At 45.9% G+C, this 25,601-nt stretch overlaps 1 protein-coding gene across 1 annotated transcript in view; it reads right to left on the minus strand.

The window, feature by feature from the left end:
• MOB4 (MOB family member 4, phocein) overlaps positions 1-14,494 on the minus strand; it is a 244,890-nt gene extending 230,396 nt beyond the window's left edge. Inside the window, exon 1 of the mRNA XM_075831284.1 lies at positions 14,239-14,494. Coding sequence (XP_075687399.1) covers positions 14,239-14,448 — 210 coding nt within the window. The 5' untranslated portion in view covers positions 14,449-14,494. The remainder of the gene's footprint in view (positions 1-14,238) is intronic.
• Positions 14,495-25,601: the final 11,107 nt, after the last annotated feature.

Genomic DNA, 25,601 nt, shown 5'->3' on the forward strand with positions numbered 1-25,601 from the left:
CGGATGGTGTAAAGTGAAAATTACAATTTTCGACTGATGTGCCATTTTAGTGCACTATATGTTGTGCCCAGTTTGTGCCACAAATAACACAAATAAAATATTAACAGGGTTCTCCCGGGTATGGCGATGCCATATCGGTGGACGTAAACGGCTGTTTGGGCACGCTGTAGGGCTCAGAAGGGAGGGAGCGCCATTTGGAGCACAGATTTAGGTAGTAGCTTTGGCGTTTTGCTGGTATTTCAGTTTATAATGTGGGGGTACATGTAGGCTGGGCAGAGTACATCAGGGGCATAATAAGAGGGTATAATAATGGGGTAAATAAATAATAATCCGCAGATATGTGGCCGGTGTCGCACTGATAAATGGCGCCCAATCTTATCCGCTTTTGGAACACTGCACATTTTGCATCGCTATATTCTGGGAGCCAGAACTTTTTTTATTTTCTCACCACCGGAGCCGTGTGAGGGCTTAGGGTATGTTCACACGGCCAAATTTCAGACGTATACGAGGCGTATTATGCCTCGTTTTACGTCTGAAAATATGGCTACAATACGTCGGCAAACATCTGCCCATTCATTTGAATGGGTTTGCCGACGTACTGTGCAGACGACCTGTTATTTACGCGTCGTCGTTTGACAGCTGTCAAACGACGACTCGTAAAAATACAGCCTCGTCAAAAGAAGTGCAGGACACTTCTTTCAGACGTTTTGGGAGCTGTTTTCTCATAGACTCCAATGAAAACAGCTCCAAAAACGAGTTGGTAAAAAAATGAGTTGGTAAAAATGCGAGTTGGTAAAAAACGTCTGAAAAGCAGGGTCTGTTTTCCCTTGAAAACAGCTCTGGATTTTCAGACGTTTTGGTTGACTACGTGTGAACATACCCTTATTCTTTGCGGGACAATCTGTAGTTTTCATTGGTACCACCGAAGTATGCCCTAACAACAAGAAATATGTTAGGACAGCCCTGGGGTCCTTCAATGGTCCTTTTGGGGTACATGCAATTTCTTTTGATCACTTTTTACTCAATTTTTCGTCAAGCAAGGTGACCAAAGACAATCAATTCTGACAATGTTTTTTATTTATTTTTTACGGCTTTCACCCTGGGCTGTAAATGACCATTATATTTTATTCTGCGGGTCGATACGATTACGGCGATACCATACGTATATCGTTATTTTTACATTTTGCAGCGTTTGCGCAATAAAATAACTTATTTATAAAATAAAACTATTTTTTGTGTCACCATATTCTGAGAGCCGTAACTTTTATTTTTCAGTCAAAAAAGCTGTGTAAGGGCTTGTTTTTTGCGGGACGGGATGTAGTTTGTATTGGTACCATTTTGGCGTACATGCGACTTTTTGATCACTTTTTATTGTATATTTTGGGAGGGGTGGTGACCCAAAAATAGTGATTCTGGCATAGTTTTTCATTTATTCTATTTCCGGTGTTCACCGTGCGGGAAAAATAATATTATAGTTTTATTGATGGGGTTGTTACGAACACGGTGATACCAAATATGTGTACTTTTTTTTTTTACGTGTTCATTTTTTTTCCTATAATAAAAGACTTAATATAGGAAAAAAAAGCAGTTCTTGTTTATGTCAATTATAAACTTTTATTTTTACTTTCTTTACTTGTCCCACTAGGGGACACTTAGACTTGCAGCTCTGATCGCTGCTGGAATATATTACACTACCTACGTAGTGTAATGCATTCCAACTGTCATTGTGACGGGACAGTCACACTGACAGGAAGCCTACGACGACCACCCTCCGCAGCTGAAAGAAGTTATAGGACACACCAAAAGGCTAAGTGTATGTTCACACGCTTACTAAACAAAGGGAAAACCGCTCCCGATTTTCAGCCATTTTTTAATCAAACTCGCGTTTTTTAACGTCCGTTTTTGGAGCTGTTTTTCTATAAAGTCAATGAAAAACGGCTCCAAAAACGTCCCAAGAAGTGATGTGCACTTCATTTTGGTCGGGCGTCTTTTTACGTGCTGTTTTTGGAAAACTACCACGTAAAAAACGCCCTGTCGGAACAGAACGCCGTATTTCCCATTGAAACCAATGGGCAGATGCTTGTAGGCGTTCTGCTTCCGAATTTTTCAGCTGAAAACATTGTGTGTGAACATACCCTTAGGGTATGTGCACACGGTAACTGCATTTACATCTGAAATGACGGAGCTGTTTTCAGGAGAAAACAGCTCCGTCATTTCAGACGTAATTGCTCGTACTCGCGTTTTGCGAGGCGTCAATTACGGCCGTAATTTGGAGCTGTTCTTCATTGAATTCAATGAAAAACGGCTCAAATTACGTCCCAAGAAGTGTCCTGCACTTCTTTGCCGAGGCTGTTATTTTACGCGCCGTCTTTTGACAGCGACGCGTAAAATTACAGGTCGTCGGCACAGTACGTACGTCAGATGTTTGCCGACGTATTGGAGCCGTCTTTTCAGGCGTAAATCGAGGTGTAAAACGCCTCGTTTACGCCTGAAAATAGGTCGTGTGAACCCAGCCTTAGAATGATGAAAGTGAATGACTTTTCAGTTGATCGGTTCACACGCCGTGTATTTGACATGTTTTTTTTGCACATTTTACGTGCAAAAAAAAACACATAAAAAACGCTTGATTACACTTGATTTTGCGTGTTTGGGGGATTTGTGTGTGTGCGCGCGTGGGGGGGGGGGGGTGCTCGCCGCTGATTCTTCAAAACAGCTGATAAGCGGCTATGAAGTATCAGCGGCGCCCGTGTACACTCCGCTCTGCCACACACACGCAGTCTTAAAGGGGTCGTCCAGGAAAACATGGCGCCGCACCTGTCCTCAGGTCGTGTGTGGTATTACAACTCTGTCCTATTCACTTCAATGGAGGTGAACTGCAATACCAGACACAACCTGAGGACAGGTGCGGCGCTGTGTCTCCAGTCCAGACACCCCTTCTGTCCTGAGATGACCTGACGGGGGAGACAGAACCACACAACTACGGCATGAGGGCAAGGCTTGTCTTGAGTGCACTGTCTCTTGTTATGGATAGATTTAGGGTATGTTCACACGCACTAATTACGGACGTAATTCGGCCGTTTTTGCCCCGAATTACGTCCGAAAATAGCGCCTCAATAGTGTTGACAAACATCTGCCCATTGAAAGCAACGGGCAGACGTTTGTCTGTTCACACGAGGCGTATATTTACGCGCCGCTGTCAAATGACGGCGCGTAAATAGACGCCCGCGTCAAAGAAGTGACCTGTCACTTCTTTGGCCGTAATTGGAGCCGTTATTCATTGACTCCAATGAAAAGCAGCGCCAATTACGCCCATAATGGACGCGGCAATCAAGCGCCTGCACATGCCGTTACGGCTGAAATTACGGGGATGTTTTCAGGCGGAAACATCCCCGTAATTTCAGCCGTTACGGACGCTGTCGTGTGAACATACCCTTATAGTCACATGAACCCCGTCTGATGAACTGGTAACCTAGGTCCGATTACATGACAGAGGGGGATCACCAAAAACCCTGTGCACCCTCAGCCCGTCCATCCAGCCCTTTCCTGGTTATATCTGCGTCTGGGAAAGCTGGGTGACCACCATTACCCCTCATACTGGAGTGTTTAGGGATGTGACTAATGAACCTCTCACACTCCAGTGGGAGGGGTAATGGTGGTCACCCAGCTTTCCCAGACCCCTGAACGGTAAAGCTCTCTAGTTGTGCTGAGACTGTTTGTGAATTTGACTAATGAACCTCTCAGTCTCAGCACAACTAGAGAGATTTATCGTACAGGGGTCTGGGAAAGCTGGGTGACCACCATTACTCCTACTGGAGTGTGTTTGGGGATGTGACTAATGAACCTCTCATACTCCAGTAGGAGGGGTAATGGTGGTCACCCAGCTTTCCCAAACCCCTGAACAGTAAATCTCTAGTTGTGCTGAGACTGTTTGGGAATGTGACTAATGAACCTCTCAGTCTCAGCACAACTAGAGAGCTTTATCATTCAGGGGTCTGGGAAAGCTGGGTGACCACTATTACCCCTCCTAGTGGAGTGTGTTTGGGGATGTGACTAATGAACCTCTCACACTCCAGTAGGAGTAATGGTGGTCACCCAGCTTTCCCAGACCCCTGAATGATAAATCTCTCTAACTGTGCTGAGACTGAGAGGTTCATTAGTCACATCCCCAAACTGTCTCAGCACAACTAGAGATTTATCGTTCAGGGCTTTCCCAGTACAGTTTCTTCATGTGTCCTTCACACAAGAGGGGGGGGGCCGTCGGTGTGGGGCCCGTTAGGGGGGGGGCCGTCGGGGGGCTGTCTGTGCGAGAGAGAGTGGGACATGCATAGACACACATCTTACCTGCAGAGCAGCTGGTCTTCAAGAAGGCGCCTGCTCTCTCCCTGCAAACAGCGGCTCTGCTCTGTTTGACTCTGACCTGCGTCTGCGCAGTACAGAGCCATAGAGCAAAGTCAATGGAACGGGTCCCGTTCATTGACTCCTATGGACTGTAGCTGCCGTATGCCATGTCTGTATGTGTCGTTAATCGACACATACAGAGATGAAAAACAACATGGCAGCCCCCATAGTGAAGTAAAAGTTAGAAAAAAGAAAAAAGTATAACACAAACACACACATAAATAAAAGATTTTATAATAAAACACTAAATGCAAATTGATATCAACATTTTTTTTTTCGTGACACTGTTCCTTTAATGGGTTAACCCTCCTTCACAGATTTTTTTTTTTTTCTGCCAATTTACACTACCGTTCAAAAGTTTAGGGTCACTTAGAAATCTCCTTATTTTTGCAAGAAAAGCAGTTTTTTTCAATGAAGATAACATTAAATTAATCAGAAATACACTCTATACATTGTTAATGTACTAAATGACTATTCTAGCTGCAAACGTCTGGTTTTTAATGCAACATCTACATAGGTGTATAGAGGCCCATTTCCTGCAACCATCACTCCAGTGTTCTAATGGTACATTGTGTTTGCTAACTGTGTTAGAAGGCTAATGGATGATTAGAAAACACTTGAAAACCCTTGTGCAATTATGTTAGCACCACTGTAAACAGTTTTGATGTTTAAAAGGAGCTAGAAAACTGACCTTCCTTTGAGCTAGTTGAGAATCTGGAGCATTACATTTGTGGGTTCGATTAAACTCTCAAAATGGCTAGAAAAAGAGAGCTTTCATGTGAAACTTGACAGTCTATTCTTGTTCTTAGATATGAAGGCTATTCCATGCGAGAAATTGACAAGAAACTGAAGATTTCCTACAACTGTGTGTACTACTCCCTTCAGAGGACAGCACACACAGGCTCTAACCAGAGTAGAAAGAGAAGTGGGAGGCCCCGCTGCACAACTGAGCAACAAGACAAGTACATTAGAGTCTCTAGTTTGAGAAATAGACGCCTCACAGGCCCTCAACTGGCGGCTTCATTAAATAGTGCCCGCAAAACGCCAGTGTCAACGTCTACAGTGAAGAGGCGACTCCGGGATGCTGGCCTTCAGGGTAGAGTGGCAAAGAAAAAGCCATATCTGAGACTGGCTAATAAAAGGAAAAGATTAATATGGGCAAAAGCACACAGACGTTGGACAGAGGAAGATTGGAAAAAAGTGTTATGGACAGACGAATCGAAGTTTGAGGTGTTTGGATCACACAGAAGAACATTTGTGAGACGCAGAACAACTGAAAAGATGCTGGAAGAGTACCGGACGCCATCTGTCAAGCATGTTGGAGGTAATGTGATGGTCTGGGGTTGCTTTGGTGCTGGTAAAGTGGGAGATTTGTACAAGGTAAAAGGGATTTTGAATAAGGAAGGCTATCACTCCATTTTGCAACGCCATGCCATACCCTGTGGACAGCGCTTGATTGGAGCCAATTTCATCCCACAACAGGACAATGACCCAAAGCACACCTCCAAATTATGCAAGAACTATTTAGGGAAGAAGCAGGCAGCTGGTATTCTATCTGTAATGGAGTGGCCAGCGCAGTCACCAGATCTCAACCCCATAGAGCTGTTGTGGGAGCAGCTTGACTGTATGGTACGCAAGAAGTGCCCATCAAGCCAATCCAACTTGTGGGAGGGGCTTCTGGAAGCATGGGGTGAAATTTCTCCCGATTACCTCAGCAAATTAACAGCTAGAATGCCAAAGGTCTGCAATGCTGTAATTGCTGCAAATGGAGCAATCTTTGATGAAAGCAAAGTTTGAAGGAGAAAATTATTATTTCAAATAAAAATCATTATTTCTAACCTTGTCAATGTCTTGACTATATTTTCTAGTCATTTTGCAACTCATTTGATAAATATAAGTGTGATTTTTCATCCAAAACACAAAATTGTCTGGGTGACCCCAAACTTTTGTACGGTAGTGTAAACTCATGAAAAATTGCATGTAGAAACGCCAGCATTTTGTAAAAAGCGATTTTCTGGCGTTTTTCATTTAGCAACATTTTGTACATGCTTTTTCTCTTCTCATTATTACAAGTCTATAGAGAAGTCTATGGGAAAAATGTCTGAAAAAAAAAGCTATACACACAAAATTGCCTAAAAACTGCAACAACCCAAAACGCATATGTATGTAGTGCATTTCTCCATAGCCTTTAACCCCTTCCCCATGCTTGCATTCTGGGCCCTAGTCACCAAGCAATTTTTTAGTTTTTCCATCGTCACATTCAAAGAGCTATAACTTTTTTATTTTCACGTGAACATAGCTGTATGAGGACTTGTTTTTTGCGGTACGAGTTGTATTTTTCAATGGCACCATATATATGGGGTATATAAAAAAATTATTATTTTTTTTTTATATATATCCCCCCCCCCCAAAAAAAAGTTAAGAGCAATTTAGCCATAGTTCTATACATTTTACATTTCCGCGGTTTACTGTGCGGCGTAAATAACATGCTATTTTTATTCTATGGGTCAGTACGATTACAGCCATAACAAATATGTCGGTTTTTTTTATACTTTTGCAGAATAAAAACACTTTTGAACTAAAATTATTTTAGTTTGCATCGCTGCATTTTCAAGAGCCAAAACTTTTTTATTTTTCCGTCAATGTCACCATAACAGGGTTTGTTTTTTGCGGGACTTCATTGCTACCATTTTGGGGTAAATGGGCCTTATTGATGAACCTTTCACTATCATTTTTTTTGGGGGGGGGGGGAATGGGGAAAAAATCGAATATGTGTAGTTTTTATTTTATTTTTACTAAATAAAACCATTTTCTTATGGCAAAAAAAAAATAAAAATTTATGTGTACCTTTTTATTTTACATTAATTATTTTTTCAGTCTCACTAGGAGACTTCACTATGCGATCTTTAGATCGTCGATATAATGCTCTGATATACTTAGTATACCAGAGCATTATTGCTTGTCAGTGTAAAACGGACAGGCATCTATTAGGACATGCCTCTGGCACGTACTAATAAGCATATAGCCGGGTCAGACCTGGGGGCCTTTGTCAGGCCACCGGATCCCATGGCACCCCATCGGATGCCCGCAGTTGCATTTGTGGGCCGCCTATGGGTGACAGAGCTCCCTCCATCTGTAAACAACTGAAATGCAGTGGTCGCTAATGACCGCCGAATTTGAGGGGTTAAACGTCCGCAATTGAAGTAAACTTCGAACGCTACCGTTGAAGCAAGAGCCCGGCTGTCGTAAAAAGGCGTATCGGCGGTCATTAAGGGATTAATGTAACAAGCCAAGCTAACAAAATACCTGTTAAAAATTACATTAACCCCTTGAGGACCAAGCCGATTTTTAAAATCTGACATGTGTCACTTTATGTGGTAATAACTTTGAAATGCTATTACATATCAAGGTGATCCTGAGATTGTTTTCTCGTGACATATTGTACTTTATGTTAGTGAAAAAATTTGGTCAAAAAATTCTATATTTATTTGTAAAAAAAAACAAAAAGATTTGGAGAAAATTTGTAAAAATTTGGATTTTTCTCAAAGTGTTTTAACCCTTTAGGCGTTTCACAGGAATTAAAGCAAAGTAGAGGTCAAATTTACAAATTTATTTTTTTTTTTTTTGCAAAAATTCATTCGTAATAAAAAAAATTACCTGTACCTTCTGGTACAGAAGGTTTTACCCAAGAAATGCAACTCAATATTTATTGCCCAGATTCACCAGTTTTTAGAAATATTCCACATGTGGCCATAATGTGCTACTGGTCTGAAGCACCGGCCTCAGAAACAAGGGAGCACCTAGAGGATTTTGGGGCCCCCATTTTTTAGAACATATTTTAGGCACCAGGTCAGGTTGGAAAAGGTCTTGTGGGGCAAAACAGTAAAGATCCCCAAAAGTGACCCCATTTTGGAAACTACACCCCTCAAGGAATTTTTCTAGGGGTAAAGTTAGCATTTTGACCACACAGTTCTTTTGCTGAATTTATTGGAATTAGTCTGTAAAGGTAAAAATCTACTTAATTCTGGAAAAATTATTTTTTAAAATTTATTTTACAAGGAATAAAGGAGAAACAGCACCACAACATTTGTAAAACAATTTCTCCTGATTCCGGAAATATGCCATATGTGGTAATAAACTGCTGTTTGGACCCACAGCGGGGCTTAGAAGGGAAGGAGCGCTATTTGGCTTTTGGAGCTCAAATTTAGCTGAAATGGTTTTCGGGTGCCATTTCGCATTTGCAAAGCCCCTAAGATGCCACAACAGTGGAAACCACACAAAAGTGACCCCATTTGCGAAACTACACCACTTAAGGAATCTATCTAGGGGCATAGTGAGCATTTAGACCCCACAAGTCTTTTGCGGAATTTATTAGAATTAGTCTGTGAAAATTAACATCAACATTATTTCCACTAAAATGTTGGCTTTTTTTCAATTTCACAAAGGATAAAAGAGGAAAAAGCACCCCAACATTTGTAAAGCAATTTCTCCTGAGTACCGCAATACCCCACATGTGGTCATAAATGTTTTTTTTTCATTAGAAAGTAATTAACCCTTTCCGGACTGAACCATTTTTTGCTTTTGCTTTTTCCCTCCCCGCTTTCCAAGAGCCATAACTTTTTTATTTTTCTGTCAACAGAGTGGTGTGAGGGCTTATTTTTTGCGGGACGAGTTGTAGTATTTTTGGTTACCATTTTTTGGTACATACGACTTTTTGAGCACTTTTTATCAATTTTTTGGTAGAGCCAAGGTGACCAAAAATAGCGATTTTGCCATTTTACATTCTTTTTTTTTTTCACAGCGTTCACCGTGCGAGTTAAATAATGGTATATTGTAATAGTTCTGACTTTTACGGGCGCAGCGATGCCAATTTTGTGTATTTTTTTTTACATTACTTTAGAGAAAAAATGTGAAAAGGTTTTTTTTGGGACTTTAAATATTTATTTAATTTTGTTCACTAATATTAAGGCGGAATTCACACGACAGGGTTTCCAGGCCGAGTGCCGGCCGTTCATAAAATCGGCCGGCACCCGGCTGCATTAGGAACAATAGACCCCTAATGGGGCTATTCATACGACCGATTTTTTGACGGCCGGGAAAACCGGCCGTCAAAAAATGGGACATGCCCTATTTTCGGCCGTGTACCTGGCCACCCGGCTCCCATAGAAGTCTATGGGGCCGGGTAATACACGGCCATCACCGGAATGTGTCCCGAGTGATGGCCGGGTGTACCGTCGCTCACGCACTCTCTCTCCGCCTCCTCCTCACAGTGCAGAGTGCATGTGAGGAGGAGTAGGAGGGTCTTTTTTTGCTCCTTGTAGGAGTCTGAATCCCCAATCCCCGGCCGGGGATTGGGGATTCCGCTACAGGAGAAGTGAGTGACTACACTGTCCATATATGAACACAGCGATGTCACTCACTTCTGCAGCGGAATCCCCGACTATGGCCGGGGATCCCGCTACAGGAGAAGTGAGTGACCACACTGTCCATATATGGACAGAGTGACGTCACTCACTTCTGAAGCGGAATTCCCGACCTGTGGCAGGGAATTCCTCTCCAGGAGAAGTCAGTGACTACACTGTCCATATATGGACATTGAAGTCAGTGACTTCTCCTGGAATGTGGGGGGATGGGTGCATCGCCTACAGGGGCAGGGTGGCATCGCCCGCAGGGGGCTGGCTGGCATCGCCCACAGGGGGCTGGCTGGCATCGCCCACAGGGGGCTGGCTGGCATCGCCCACAGGGGGCTGGCTGGCATCGCCCACAGGGGGCTGGCTGGCATCGCCCACAGGGGCTGGCTGGCATCGCCCACAGGGGGCTGGCTGGCATCACCCACAGGGGGCTGGCTGGCATCACCCACAGGGGGCTGGCTGGCATCACCCACAGGGGGCTTGGTGGCATTACCTACCAAGGGGGCTTGGTGGCATTACCTACCAAGGGGGCTGTGGCATTATCTACAAAGGGCTGTGTGTGGCAACAAATTTAAATGAAATTCATCCGATTTTAAAACAGACGGGGAAAAAAACGGATGCAAATCGGGTCCAAATCGGCCGGTAAAAACGGCAACACGGCCCGGAACGGATGCAAACCGCATGCAAACCTCGGACCCTGTCGTGTGAATGAGGCCTAATGTATAGCAATATATTGTCATTTTTACAGGCTCCTGTAAAAGCGTGGCTGCTGTTCCTGTCCGTTAGTCCTGGGTGTCAGCTCTAATACACAGCTGACACGCGCAACATATGGCGCGGGTCCGGCGCGAGAGCCCGCTCCATACATCACCCCCCACACCACGACATGCTATGTCGTGGTGCACGAAGGGGTTAATTCGCAGCGGATGGTGCAGAGTGAAAATTGCAATTTTCCACTGATATGCCATTTTAGTGCACAATATGTTGTGCCCAGTTTGTGCCACTGAAGAAAAATACCTCACAAAATATTAACCGGGTTCTCCCGGGTATGGCGATGCCAGATCTGTGGGCGTAAACTGCTGTTTGGGCATGCTGTAGGGCTCAGAAGGGAGGGAGCGGCATTTGGCTCACAGATTAAGCTTGTTAGTTCTGTTTGGGGTTTTGATGGTATTTCAGTTTATAATGTGGGGGCATATGTAATTTAGGCGGAGTACATCAGGGTATAATAAGCCCTTATTCACACGACAGGTGAATAACCTGACCGTCAAAAAATGGGACATGCCCTATTTTCGGCCGTTTACCCGGCCGCCCGGCTCCCATAGAAGTCTATGGGGCAGGGTAATACACGGCCATCACCGGAATGTGTCCCGAGTGACGGCCATGTATTCCGTCGCTCGCTCGCGCGCTCTCTCTCCTCCTCCTCCTCCTAGTGCATGTGAGGAGGAGGGTCATTTTTTGCTCCCTGTAGGAGTCGGAATCCCCAATCCCCGGCCGGGGATTGGGGATTCCGCTACAGGAGAAGTGCGTGACTACACTGTCCATATATGGACACAGCGATATCACTCACTTTTGAAGCGGAATTCCCGACCTATGGCAGGGAATTCCTCTCCAGGAGAAGTCAGTGACTACACTGTCCATATATGGACATTGAAGTCAGTGACTTCTCCTGGAATGTGGGGGGGGGATGGGTGCAACCTACAGGGGGGAGGGTGGCATCACCTACAGGGGGCAGGGTGGCATCACCTACAGGGGGCAGGGTGGCATCACCTACAAGGGGCAGGGTGGCATTACCATGCAAAACGGATGCAAACGCCTAATCCTCATTCACACGACAGGGTCCGATAAAATCGGCCGTTTTGGGCCGTTTTTCCCGCCCGGTTTGCATCTGTTTTGCATCCGTTCCGATTCCGTTCCGTGTTGCCATTTTTAACAGCCGATTTTGACCCGGCTGTGGATTGGGGATTCAGACTCCTACAGGGAGCAAAAAAAGACCCTCCTCCTCCTCCTCACATGCACTCTGCACTGTGAGGAGGAGGAGGAGGAGGAGAGAGAGCGCCCGAGCGACGAAATACATGGTCGTCACTAGAGACACATTCCGGTGATGGCTGTGTATTACCCGGCCCCATAGACTTCTATGGGAGCCGGGCGAACGGCCGAAAATAGGGCATGTCCCATTTTTTGACGGCCACTTTTCCCGGGCCGTCCAAAAAACGGTTGTGTTAATAGCCCCATTAGGGGTCTATTGTTCCTAATGCAGCCGGGTGACGGCCGATTTATGAACGGCCGTCACCCGGCCGGGAAACCCTGTCGTGTGAATAAGGGCTTAGTGGGTATAATAATGGGGTAAATAAATAATAATCCGCAGATATGTGGCCGGTGTCGCACTGATAAATGGCACCCAATCTTATCCGCTTTTGGAACACTGCACATTTTGCATCGCTATTTTCTGGGAGCCAGAACTTTTATATTTTTTCACCACCGGAGCTGCGCGAGGGCTTATTTGTTACGGGACAATCTGTAGTTTCATTTGGGGTACATGCGATTTTTTTTTATCACTTTTTATTCAATTTTTTGGCAAGCAAGGGGAACAAGAACCATCAACTCTGACGTTTTTTTATTTTTTTTATGCAGTTCACCCTGGGCTATAAATGACCATTTTACTTTATTCTGCGGGTCGATATGATTACGGCGATACCATATGTTATAGTTTTATAGTTGGGGTCGTCACGAACGCGGCGATACTATAATATATATATATATATATATATATATATACACTTTTTTTTACCGTGTTCATTTTTTTCCTATAATAAAAGACTTATTAGGCTATGTTCACACTGAGTTTTTTTGCAGGTGGAATTTCTGCCTCAAAATTCCGTTTGGAAGTTCGAGGCAGATTTTCCTCTCTCTGCACGCCGATTTTCGGCGTTTTCGCCCGCGGCCATTGAGCGCTGCGGGCATAAAACGCAGCGAAATACGCTTTCTCTGCCTCCCATTGAAGTCAAAGGGAGGTCAGAGGCGTAAACGCCCAGAGATAGGGCATGTCCTCCTCAGACGACATCTCACCCATGTGACCGCTGCAGCCAAACACAGGCTGCAGTGGTCACATGGGATAATATGTCATCACAGGAGGCCGGCCTGCAGAGGGACGCATCGTCATGGATACAGAAGTATGAAACATTTTTTTTCTACGCAAAGTTTTCCGCAGCAGACATTCCGGCCGAAAAACTGGACCCTGTCTGAACATAGCCTTAGGGTATATTCAGTTGTTGCGGTTGAGGTGCGGTTAAATCAGCATTAAAGAAAAAAAAAAATACACATCCAAAACACTGCACGTTTTTTTACCACGATTTGATAGGGGTTGTTTTTTTTATGCAGCTGCATTTTTTTGGGACGAACAAGAGAAAAAAAAGACAGCAGCAAAAAAGCCACAAGTGTGCTCACCTAATTTTGTCATCTTTAAAAATCCATCGAGGACACAAGTAAGGTGTGTTACCGCTTACGCGCTTCAAGCATTAGTGTTCTTAGGCTCTATTCACATCTACGTTGGGGTCCCGTTCTGACGTTCCGTCTGAGGTTTTCGTCAGAACGGGACCCCAAGCAGACACCGACGGAAACCAGAGGGTTCCATCTCCATCACCACTGATTTCAATGGTGACGGAGCTGGTGCCCATGGTTTCCGTTTGCCTCTTTTGTGCACCGGATCAGTCGTTTTGCCGGAAGCAATAGCGTAATCGACTACGCTATTGTTTCCGCCAAAACGACAGTGTCAGTTTGTGTCTGCTCGGGGTCCCATTCTGATAGAAACCTTAGACGGAATGTCAGAACAGGACCCCAACGCAGAGCTCATGCTTTTTTTTTCTTTTTTTAGCGCAGTTGCACATCAATATCTAAATATAGTTTTTAGAATATAAAAATTCTAAAAGGCAGTATATGCTGCGAATAAAAAATAAACAAGTGGATACAGGATATAGATACCAACTAGTATAAACCCCTTGGCAACTTCCCAATGGAAGGCGTAGACGCTTAGCCGTGTCCAGTCATCAAAACAGTGATTCTGACAATTCTATACACTAATAAACACCTCTCCTTTTATGTCTAAAATTGCAAACGGTAGATAAATATTTTCACGTCTAAGCTTTATTTCACAACCTTATCCAGGACAAAAAACAAGGGCTTTTGTGACAGGGTACGTTGCTCCAAAGCTAACAAAATATTTTTTGGATATCAGTTTCAAGCCGTTTTACGTGCTTCCGGTTACAAGGGCAGAGTGCTAGAACACCGAGTATGGCGGCCCGGAGAGCCTGCAAATCGCGCTTTTTAGCCCACGGCATGCTACCAAAATAAAAACAACGCTTCTAGGCCGTTAGAAACTCACCCACACATTACACATTACACATTAATGGCGACCAAACATGTTAACAATTTCTACCTGGATCCTGTTGCCCGGTCTGTTTCTTCTCAGCACTGTAGTTCCCTCCGCCATGACCATAGTGACAAACTGTAGGTCCTCCCAAAAAAAAAAGAAGCGTAGATGCAGTTGCTTCGCCTCCATTGTAGGCGGGGACATTTCTACATTGTTCAGCCCATTACTCTCACAAATGTACTTCAGATACACCGCAAGTTGAGTTACTTTAGACATGTCCTTCTCGTAGAAACTATTCTGTCCAGCTTACAGCAGGACGTACATACAGTACATACCCTGAGTCTATGGCTCTGTTCACACTATGTTCACACAGTTTTTTGCAGGCAGAAAATCTGCCTCAAAATTCCGTTTGGAATTTTGCTCTGCCTGCACAGCGTTTTTCGCCCGTGGGCATTGAGCGCCGCGGACAAAAAAATACACTTTCTCTGCCTCCTTGATTTCATTGGGAGGTCAAAGGCGTAAACACCCGAAGATAGGGCATGTCCCTTCTTTTTCCCGCAAGACGTTTTTTTTGCTTGCGGGAAAAAACGCCTCCCATTGAAATCAATGGGAGGCTTTTTTGGCGCGTTTTCTGACGCGGTTTTCTACGTCAAAAAACTCTGTGTGAACTCCCCCTGAGTTCACACAGAGTTTTTTGCAGGAGGAAAATTCTGCCTCAAAATTCCGTTTGGGATTTTGACGTTCCTGCACGCCGTTTGCCGCGATTTTTGCTGCGTTTTTCGCTCGCGCCCATTGAGTGCTACGGGCAAAAAACTCAGCGAAATACGCTTTCTCTGCCTCCCATTGATGTCAATGGGAGGTCAGAGGCGTAACCGCTCGAATATAGGGCATGTCCTGGTTTTACCACTCGCGGGAGAATACCGCCTCCCATTGAAATCAATGGGAGGCATTTTCGGACGGTTTTTGACGAGTTTTGCGGAGCGGTTTCCGCGCCAAAAAACTCTTCAAAATACTACGTGTGAACAGGGCCGGTTTACACAGAGTTTTTTGCAGGACGATTTGGAATTTAGAGGCAGATTTTCTTCTGCCTGCACGCCGATTTTCACTGCGTTTTTCGCCCACGGCCATCGAGTGCCACGGGCCTAAAACACTGCAAAATACACTTTCTCTGCCTCCCATTGACGTCAATGATAGGTCAGAGGCGTAAAAGGCCCGAAGATAAGGCATGTCCCTTCTTTTTCCCGTGAGCCGGTTTGTCCGCTCGCGGGGAAAAAAACTCCTCCGCTTCCCTATGAAATCAATGGGAGGCATTTTCGGCCGTTTTTTGGCGCGTTTTCTGGCTACATTCACACGAGTAAATTTGGTCAGTTATGCATTAGTGTGCTTTGCGAGTGGCATGCGTTATTCACGCACTCGCAAAGCACATCTTTTTTTGTTTTTTTCAATTGAATTGACACGTAAATCACGCACCCATTGACTTCAATGGGCGATAGGTGCATCAAAAATGCACCAATATAGGAAATGCAGTGAATATTACGCAACGGACAAGCTGCGTGAAAACTCCTGCATGTGTGAATGGCCCCATTAAAATCAATGGGTCAGCGTGCTGTGTGTGATTTTCACGCACAGCGCCCGGACGATTTTTACGCTCGTCTGAATGAGTCCTTAGCATATTTTTGCATTTTTCTAGCGGTTTTGTGCAGAGTTAAAAAAAAGTGTTAATTCCGCAGCATGTCAATTTATGCTGTGTTTTGCATTGCGGGTTTTCCCCATTCAATTCAATGGGGATGCAAAACCTGCAACAGAAAGCACAGTGTTGCGACTTTTGCGGCGTATTCGCATCGATTACACCGCAAAAATCGCAACTACAGAAAATGTAAAAAAATCATATTTACCCAAAACGCCCTCCTCCTTCCTGCACTTTGGCCTCCTGGGATGACGTTGCATCCCATGTGACTGCCGCGGAAGCCAATCACAGGCTGCAGCGGTCACAGGGACTGCAGCGTCATCCAGGGAGGCCAGACCCGACTGCAATGGAGGGACGTGTCGCCATAACAACGACCTACGTAAGTATGAGCGGTGTTTACTGCTGCTTTCCGCAGCGGAAATTTAGTCCAGAAAAACAATGTACTGCGGATTCCAGGCCGAAAACACTGCGTGGTTTTTACACAGCATATGCGTCCTGTGGGAACCCGGCCGAAATAGTTTTTTTATGTGTTTTTACGTGTGGATTTTACATTCTGATGCGGAATTGGGTGCGGTTATTATGTTGCGGATTTTGGTGCGTTTTTTATAAACTTGTTAAGCCCTGTTCACACAATTTTTTGCAGGCACTGTCCTTATATGGTGACGTCAGGAGAGCGGAATCCCCTGACAGAGCGGACAGTGGATTCCGCTCCAGGAATAACCCCTTGACGTCACTGTCCATATATGGATAGTGACGCCGGGGGCTTCTCCAGGAGCGGAATCCGCTGCAAGAGCGGGCCGGGGATTCCGTTCCAGGAGTAACCCCTTGACGTCGCTGTCCATATATGGATAGTGGCGCCGGGGGCTTCTCCAGGAGCAGAATCCCCTGGACGAGCGGGGTCTGGCCGCCAGGGATTCCGCTCCTTCAGGAAGCTACAGTGGCGCTATCTGCGGGGGATGGGGGATTTTCTATCTTCAGGCAGGGGGTTGCTATCTACATGGCGGGGTCCTATCTACAAGACTGGAGTCCCCGGCCGGAGATCTTGCGATGCTCTGACCGGGGATTCCATTGTTGAAAGTCCTGACTTCACTGTCCTTATATGGACAGTGCTGTCAGGGGATTCCCCGGGCTAAGCGCTCAATGTAGCACGGTGTGAGAGGGAGTCTTCGGCCGGGATCAGTTTTACCCGCTGTTACGAGGATTGTTTCCTAAAAAACGGCCGCTAAAAATGGATCCATTGACTTCTATGGGAGCCGTCGGGCCCTGAAGACTGCCAAAAATAGGACATGTCCTATTTTTTGACGGCCAATATTCATGGGCCGTTAAAAAAACGGCCATGTGAGTAAACCCATAGAAATTCATTGTTCTGAAATCGTCCATCGGCCGTCACCCGGACGTTTTTCATTGTCGTGTGAATGTAGCCTTAGGGCGGATTCACACGAACGTGATTTTCGACCGTGCAGGCCGCGTGGTATTCACGCGGGTCGCACGGGCCTATACAAGTCTATGGGGCAGTGCAGACAGTCCGTGAGTTTTGCGCAGCGTGGGTCCGCTGTGTAAAACTCACGACATGTTCTATATTTAGGCGTTTTTCGCGCATCACGCACCCATGGAAGTCAATGGGTGTGTGAAAATCACGCGCACCCCACGGAAGCCCTTCCGTGGGACGCGCGTTATTCGCGCAACAACAGTAAAAGAATGAATGTAAACAGAAAAGCACCACATGCTTTTCTGTTTACAAACATCCAAACGGAGTGTCATAAAGATGGCGGCTGCGCGAAAAGCACGCAGCCGCGCATCCATATGAACAGGACACACGGAGCTGTCACACTGCTGCCACGCGCGCAAAACGCATGCGTTTTGTGCGGGTGCAAAATGCTCACGTTCGTCTGAATCCGCCCTTAGAATGGTGAAAGTCAAGAGAGAGACCATGTGCTGAATGACTTTTCAGTTGACAGGTTCACGCGGCGTGTACTTACGTGCCAAAAACGCTTGATTAAGCTTTTCATTTACATAAATGTTAGTTACATACAACGCACTTTTTTACACAAGCGTTTTTAAAAAACACGTTGCGTAAATAAAGAAGTGACGAGTCAATTCTTTGGCACGTAAAACGCGCCAAATGTTCCCATAGTCAATGAGAGTCCTAATTATGCGCAAAAATGTCAAAAAGCACATACAAAATTTGTAAAAAAAAAAAAGGAAAAATTTTCAAAAAACGCTTAGTGAGCAAACGTTTTTTAGAAAAACACGCAAAAAAACCCGCAAAAAATGCATCAAAATCCCTGTATTTTAAAAACCGCTTCACAAGAAACGCTGGTGTATTCGACACGTTCACACGTAATTTTTTCTTAGTGCAGTGTGAACATGCCCTAAGGGAATTATTTTTCATTTGCCTACTTTACATTGCGGCGCAGGGAGAAGACAGAAGTCTGCTATAGGTGCAAGCACCTTGTACACACCCCACCCACAGACACCCCCGCATGCATCCCCCCATAAGCAACCTGCACGCACCCCCGGACGCACGCCCACCTTACCTGCCGTGCTGCCGGGCTTCAACAAGATGGCGCTGGTTTCCCCCCTACAAACCATCTTTCACGCTGGTCGCTGTCACAGAGCATGTGCAGTTCAGAGTTAGAATGACAGAAGCTTAGGAGATAGGGTCAGCTCCCATCCCTATCTCCTATTCCCTTTAGCTGCAGTATTGCATTTGTGTATGTGTCGTGAATAGACATACACAGAAGCAATAAAAAAAATGTCAGCCACCGTAAAAATAAAAAAGTGTTAATAAAAAAAAAATTTTATGTGAAGAAATAAATAAATTAAATATAATATTAAAATAAATAAATAAAAACACATAACATAATAATAATAATAATAATAATAATAATAATGAAAAAAACTATTTATGACACCTTTCCTTTAAAGAGGCTCTGTCACCAGATTTTGCAACCCCTATCTGCTATTGCAGCAGATAGGCGCTGCAATGTAGATTACAGTAACGTTTTTATTTTTAAAAAACGAGCATTTTTGGCCAAGTTATGACCATTTTTGTAGTTATGCAAATGAGGCTTGCAAAAGTCCAAGTGGGTGTGTTTAAAAGTAAAAGTCCAAGTGGGCGTGTATTATGTGCGTACATCGGGGCGTTTTTAATACTTTTACTAGCTGGGCGCTCTGACGAGAAGTATCATCCACTTCTCTTCAGAACGCCCAGCTTCTGCCAGATCACGCTGTGACGTCACTCACAGGTCCTGCATTGTGTCAGACGAGCGAGGACACATCGGCACCAGAGGCTTCAGTTGATTCTGCAGCAGCATCGGCGTTAGCAGGTAAGTCGATGTAGCTACTTACCTGCAAACGCTGATGCTGCTGCAGAATCAACTGTAGCCTCTGGTGCCGATGTGTCCTCGCTCGTCTGACACGATGCAGGACCTGTAAGTGACGTCACAGCGTGATCTGGCAGAAGCTGGGCGTTCTGAAGAGAAGTGGATGATACTTCTCATCAGAACGCCCAGCTAGTAAAAGTATTAAAAACGCCCCGATGTACGCACATAATACACGCCCACTTGGACTTTTACTTTTAAACACACCCACTTGGACTTTTGCAAGCCTCATTTGCATAACTACAAAAATGGTCATAACTTGGCCAAAAATGCTATTTTTTTAAAAATACTACTAATAATAAAAATAATCTACATTGCAGCGCCAATCTGCTGCAATAGCAGATAGGGGTTGCAAAATCTGGTGACAGAGCCTCTTTAATAGAGATGAGCGAACTTATGAAAAGTTCGGTTCGGCAAGTTAGCCGAATTTCGTGCAAAAGTTCGATTCGGACCGAACTAGTTCTGACCGAACCTGTAATACAAGAAAGCCCCTAAAAATCGTGTATAACACTGTTTTAAAGCCCTAGAAGCCCTGTATAACACTCTTAGGTCACCCATGAGTGTATCCAAGTACTTTTGAGCTGTCTTTAATGCAAAGTTAGTGTCAAAGTTACGCCAACATGTATGGCTCTAGGAAAACGGATGGGACACGGAGATAACTAACAGAAACCACTGCACTTGTGCATGTTGTATGCTTAATGCATTGTTAAAAAAGGTACAAAAATTAACCATTTTAGGCGGCTAATGCCTGCCAGGGTTCATACATATAAGGTGGTAAAAGAAGAAGCAATGGCTTTTGACAAGCCCTCCAAAAATTGACCCTTTTTATTGGCAGATGCCTGCCGGGGTTCTTCCATACATGGATGTGAAAGCAACAAGCAATGGCTTTTCACAAGCCCTCAAAAAACTGACCCTTTTTATTGGCAGATGCCTGCCGGGGTTCTTCCATACATGGATGTAAAAGCAACAAGCAATGGCTTTTGACAAGCCCTCCAAAAATTGACCCTTTTTATTGGCAGATGCCTGCCGGGGTTCTTCCATACATGGATGTAAAAGCAACAAGCAATGGCTTTTCACAAGCCCTCCAAAAATTTAACCTTTTTATTGGCAGATGCCTGCCGGGGTTCTTCCATACATGGATGTAAAAGCAACCAAGCAATGGCTTTTCACAAGCCCTCCAAAAATTGACCCTTTTTATTGGCAGATGCCTGCCGGGGTTCTTCCATACATGGATGTAAAAGCATTAAAGCAACAAGCAATGGCTTTTGACAAGCCCTCCAAAAATTGACCCTTTTTATTGGCAGATGCCTGCCGGGGTTCTTCCATACATGGATGTAAAAGCAACAAGCAATGGCTTTTCACAAGCCCTCCAAAAATTGACCCTTTTTATTGGCAGATGCCTGCCGGGGTTCTTCCATACATGGATGTAAAAGCAACAAGCAATGGCTTTTGACAAGCCCTCCAAAAATTTACCCTTTTTATTGGCAGATGCCTGCCGGGGTTCTTCCATACATGGATGTAAAAGCAACCAAGCAATGGCTTTTCACAAGCCCTCCAATAATTTACCCTTTTTATTGGCAGATGCCTGCCGGGGTTCTTCCATACATGGATGTAAAAGCAACAAGCAATGGCTTTTGACAAGCCCTCCAAAAATTGACCCTTTTTATTGGCAAATGCCTGCCGGGGTTCTTCCATACATGGATGTAAAAGCATTAAAGCAACAAGCAATGGCTTTTGACAAGCCCTCCAAAAATTGACCCTTTTTATTGGCAGATGCCTGCCGGGGTTCTTCCATACATGGATGTAAAAGCAACAAGCAATGGCTTTTCACAAGCCCTCCAAAAATTGACCCTTTTTATTGGCAGATGCCTGCCGGGGTTCTTCCATACATGGATGTAAAAGCAAAAAGCAATGGCTTTTGACAAGCCCTCCAAAAATTTACCCTTTTTATTGGCAGATGCCTGCCGGGGTTCTTCCATACATGGATGTAAAAGCAACCAAGCAATGGCTTTTCACAAGCCCTCCAAAAATTGACCCTTTTTATTGGCAGATGCCTGCCGGGGTTCTTCCATACATGGATGTAAAAGCAACAAGCAATGGCTTTTGACAAGCCCTCCAAAAATTGACCCTTTTTATTGGCAGATGCCTGCCGGGGTTCTTCCATACATGGATGTAAAAGCAACAAGCAATGGCTTTTCACAAGCCTTCCAAAAATTGACCCTTTTTATTGGCAGATGCCTGCCGGGGTTCTTCCATACATGGATGTAAAAGCAACAAGCAATGGCTTTTGACAAGCCCTCCAAAAATTGACCCTTTTTATTGGCAGATGCCTGCCGGGGTTCTTCCATACATGGATGTAAAAGCAACAAGCAATGGCTTTTGACAAGCCCTCCAAAAATTGACCCTTTTTATTGGCAGATGCCTGCCGGGGTTCTTCCATACATGGATGTAAAAGCAACAAGCAATGGCTTTTCACAAGCCCTCCAAAAATGGACCCTTTTTATTGGCAAGGGTGAGTAGTAGCAGCACATTAAAAGACAGTGGACGACAGTCACAGGACAAAGCCCTGTGGTGGGGCAGGCCTGCTTGTAGTAGACGGGCGGCAGTGGAGGTGTATTGGTGGTAGTAGTCGAGGTAGCCAACACAGACAGCAAGGGTGCAAGCAGTAGTAGCAGTAGTAGCAGCATATTAAAAAAAGAGACTGGACAGTCACAAGAGGACAAAGCCCTGTGGTGGGGCAGGCCTCAGGCCTGCTTGTAGCAGACGGCAGTGTAGGTGTATTGGTGGTAGTAGAGGTAGCCAACACAGACAGCAAGGGTGCAAGCAGTAGTAGCAGTAGTAGCAGCACATTAAAAGACACTGGACGACAGTCACAGGACAAAGCCCTGTGGTGGGGCAGGCCTGCTTGTAGCAGACGGGCGGCAGTGGAGGTGTATTGGTGGTAGTAGTCGAGGTAGCCAACACAGACAGCAAGGGTGCAAGCAGTAGTAGCAGTAGTAGCAGCACATTAAAAAAAGAGACTGGACAGTCAGAGGAGGACAAAGCCCTGTGGTGGGGCAGGCCTCAGGCCTGCTTGTAGCAGACGGGCGGCAGTGGAGGTGTATTGGTGGTAGTAGTCGAGGTAGCCAACACAGACAGCAAGGGTGCAAGCAGTAGTAGCAGCACATTAAAAAAAAGAGACTGGACAGTCACAGGAGGACAAAGCCCTGTGGTGGGGCAGGCCTCAGGCCTGCTTGTAGCAGACGGCAGTGTAGGTGTATTGGTGGTAGTAGAGGTAGCCAACACAGACAGCAAGGGTGCAAGCAGTAGTAGCAGTAGTAGCAGCACATTAAAAGACACTGGACGACAGTCACAGGACAAAGCCCTGTGGTGGGGCAGGCCTGCTTGTAGCAGACGGGCGGCAGTGGAGGTGTATTGGTGGTAGTAGTCGAGGTAGCCAACACAGACAGCAAGGGTGCAAGCAGTAGTAGCAGTAGTAGCAGCACATTAAAAAAAAAGAGACTGGACAGTCACAGGAGGACAAAGCCCTGTAGTGGTGCAGGCCTCAGGCCTGCTTGTAGCAGATGGCAGTGTAGGTGTATTGGTGGTAGTAGAGGTACTAGCCAACACAGACAGCAAGGGTGCAAGCAGTAGTAGCAGTAGTAGCAGCACATTAAAAAAAAGAGACTGGACAGTCACAGGAAGACAAAGCCCTGTAGTGGGGCAGGCCTCAGGCCTGCTTGTAGCAGACGGCAGTGGAGGTGTATTGGTGGTAGTAGAGGTTGAGGTAGCCAACACAGATAGCAAGGGTGCAAGCAGTAGTAGCAGCACATTAAAAAAAAGAGACTGGACAGTCACAGGAGGACAAAGCCCTGTAGTGGGGCAGGCCTCAGGCCTGCTTGTAGCAGATGGCAGTGTAGGTGTATTGGTGGTAGTAGAGGTACTAGCCAACACAGACAGCAAGGGTGCAAGCAGTAGTAGCAGTAGTAGCAGCACATTAAAAAAAAGAGACTGGACAGTCACAGGAGGACAAAGCCCTGTAGTGGGGCAGGCCTCAGGCCTGCTTGTAGCAGACGGCAGTGGAGGTGTATTGGTGGTAGTAGAGGTAGACTAGCCAACACAGACAGCAAGGGTGGTAGACTGGTAGTAGCAGCAGCACATTAAAAAAAGAGACTGGACAAAGCCCTGTGGTGGGGTAGGCCTGCTTGTAGCAGACGGGCGGCAGTGGAGGTGTATTGGTGGTTGTAGAGGTAGCCAACACAGACAGCAAGGGTGGTAGTAGTAGTAGTAGTAGTAGCACATTAAAAAAAGAGACTGGACAGTCACAGGAGGACAAAGCCCTGTGGTGGGGCAGGCCTCAGGCCTAATTGTAGCAGACGGGCGGCAGTGGAGGTGTATTGGTGGTAGTAGTCGAGGTAGCCAACACAGACAGCAGGGTGCAAGCAGTAGTAGCAGTAGTAGCAGCACATTAAAAAAAGAGACTGGACAGTCAGAGGAGGACAAAGCCCTGTGGTGGGGCAGGCCTCAGGCCTGCTTGTAGCAGACGGGCGGCAGTGGAGGTGTATTGGTGGTAGTAGTCGAGGTAGCCAACACAGACAGCAAGGGTGCAAGCAGTAGTAGCAGTAGTAGCAGCACATTAAAAAAAGAGACTGGACAGTCACAGGACAAAGCCCTCTGGTGGGGCAGGCCTGCTTGTAGCAGATGGCACTGGGGTGGATTGGTGGTAGAAGTAGTAGCAGCTGCAGCACCAACAGCGGCACATTAAAAAAAGAGTGGACAGGACAGAATCCCGTAGTAGCAGGCGGCAGTAGCAGGCGGCAGCGGCAGTGGCAGCAGCAGCAGCAATGTCAGATCTAATCAGTGGCATCAGGCACAGGGGTTTTAAAATCCTCACCGATCCACGCTTGATTCATTTTCAGAAACGTGAGATTTTCCAAGCTGTTGGCGGACAATCTTGTTCGCTTAGGGGTGACGAAGCCCCCTGCTGCGCTGAATACCCTCTCTGACGCTACACTGGAGGGTGGACAAGACAGTACACCCATGGCAAACTGGGCCAGTTCTTGCCAATGATCCAATCTGCTGACCCAGAAGTCCATGGGGTCTGGGATCAGCATTTCTGACGGAGAAAGGGCACAGTCCAGGTACGAGTGAACCTGGTTGTTTAGGTGCTGCACCTGGAGATGGTGAACATCCCTTTGGTGACTAGTACTACGCTGTGTGTCAGGTCGGGGTATTGGATGTAAAAATGTTGTCATCATATTTTCCAAACTGAATTGGCTGCCGCTGCTGCTGCTGCCGCCTATTGCAGAGGTAGCTCTGCCAGAGGCGGTGGAACGATGAGACAGTGGGGAGCGGAGAGTGGCCCCCCGGTCAGACATGCTTGCAGCGGGTGTTTGCCGTTTGAAAGCCATGACAAGCTGGCTGCATAGCTTCTCTCTATAATAAGCCAATTTTGCCTCCCTCTCGGAAGGCGCAAAAAACTCCCCCATTCTGGCTTTATACCGAGGGTCTAAAAGTGTGGCTATCCAGTAGTCATCTCTTTGCTTCATGCTAACAATACGACAGTCAGCGCGCAAGTAACGAAGCATACAGCTCGCCATCCTGGCCAGCGTTTCAGAGGGCCCGGTTGGTTCCATCTCCGCCCCATACTGCCATGGTTGTCCATCATCAAGGTCGTCGTCAGACTCGTCATCACCACCATCACTGTCATGTTGTGCGGCTGCCTCGTCCCCTATCCCTTCCTGTGATTCCATCTCCAAATCCAGCTCCTCTTCAGGTCCTGTTTCCTCATCCTCATCCTCCTCCTCCTCCTCCTAAACATCCATAGCCAGATGTGATCCTTCCTCCATCCTTTGCTGAATCATCGCTGTGAGCGTTTGCTCCATAATGAATATCAGCGGCATAACATCGTTCATTCCGCTAGCGTCACGGCTCACAAATCGTGTGGCCTCTTCAAAGGGCCTCAAAACGCGACATGCGTCTCTAACCAGCTGCCAGTGCCTGAGCTCGAAATTACACTGGCTCCAAACGCTGCCCGTCTGCTGCATCAGGAAATCATTCACGGCTTTCCGCTGTTCGTACAGACGGTCCAACATGTGCAGGGTGGAATTCCAGCGTGTTGGAACGTCGCAAATCAGGCTGTGTTCTGGGAGATTGTTTTGACGTTGCAAGTCCAGGAGGGCGTGCTTAAATGCATACGAACGTCTAAAGCGAACGCAAACCCTCCTGGACATGGCCAGCACACCCTTCAAACCAACATATGACTTTAAGAAGCGTGTTATGACCAGATTGATCACATGTGCCATGCAAGGAGCGTGTGTCAGGTGACCTAGACGCAGTGCAGCCACAACGTTCTTGTCGTTATCAGAGACAACATTGCC

The sequence above is a fragment of the Rhinoderma darwinii genome, chromosome 6 (assembly GCF_050947455.1).
Source record: "Rhinoderma darwinii isolate aRhiDar2 chromosome 6, aRhiDar2.hap1, whole genome shotgun sequence".
NCBI lineage: Eukaryota > Metazoa > Chordata > Amphibia > Anura > Rhinodermatidae > Rhinoderma > Rhinoderma darwinii.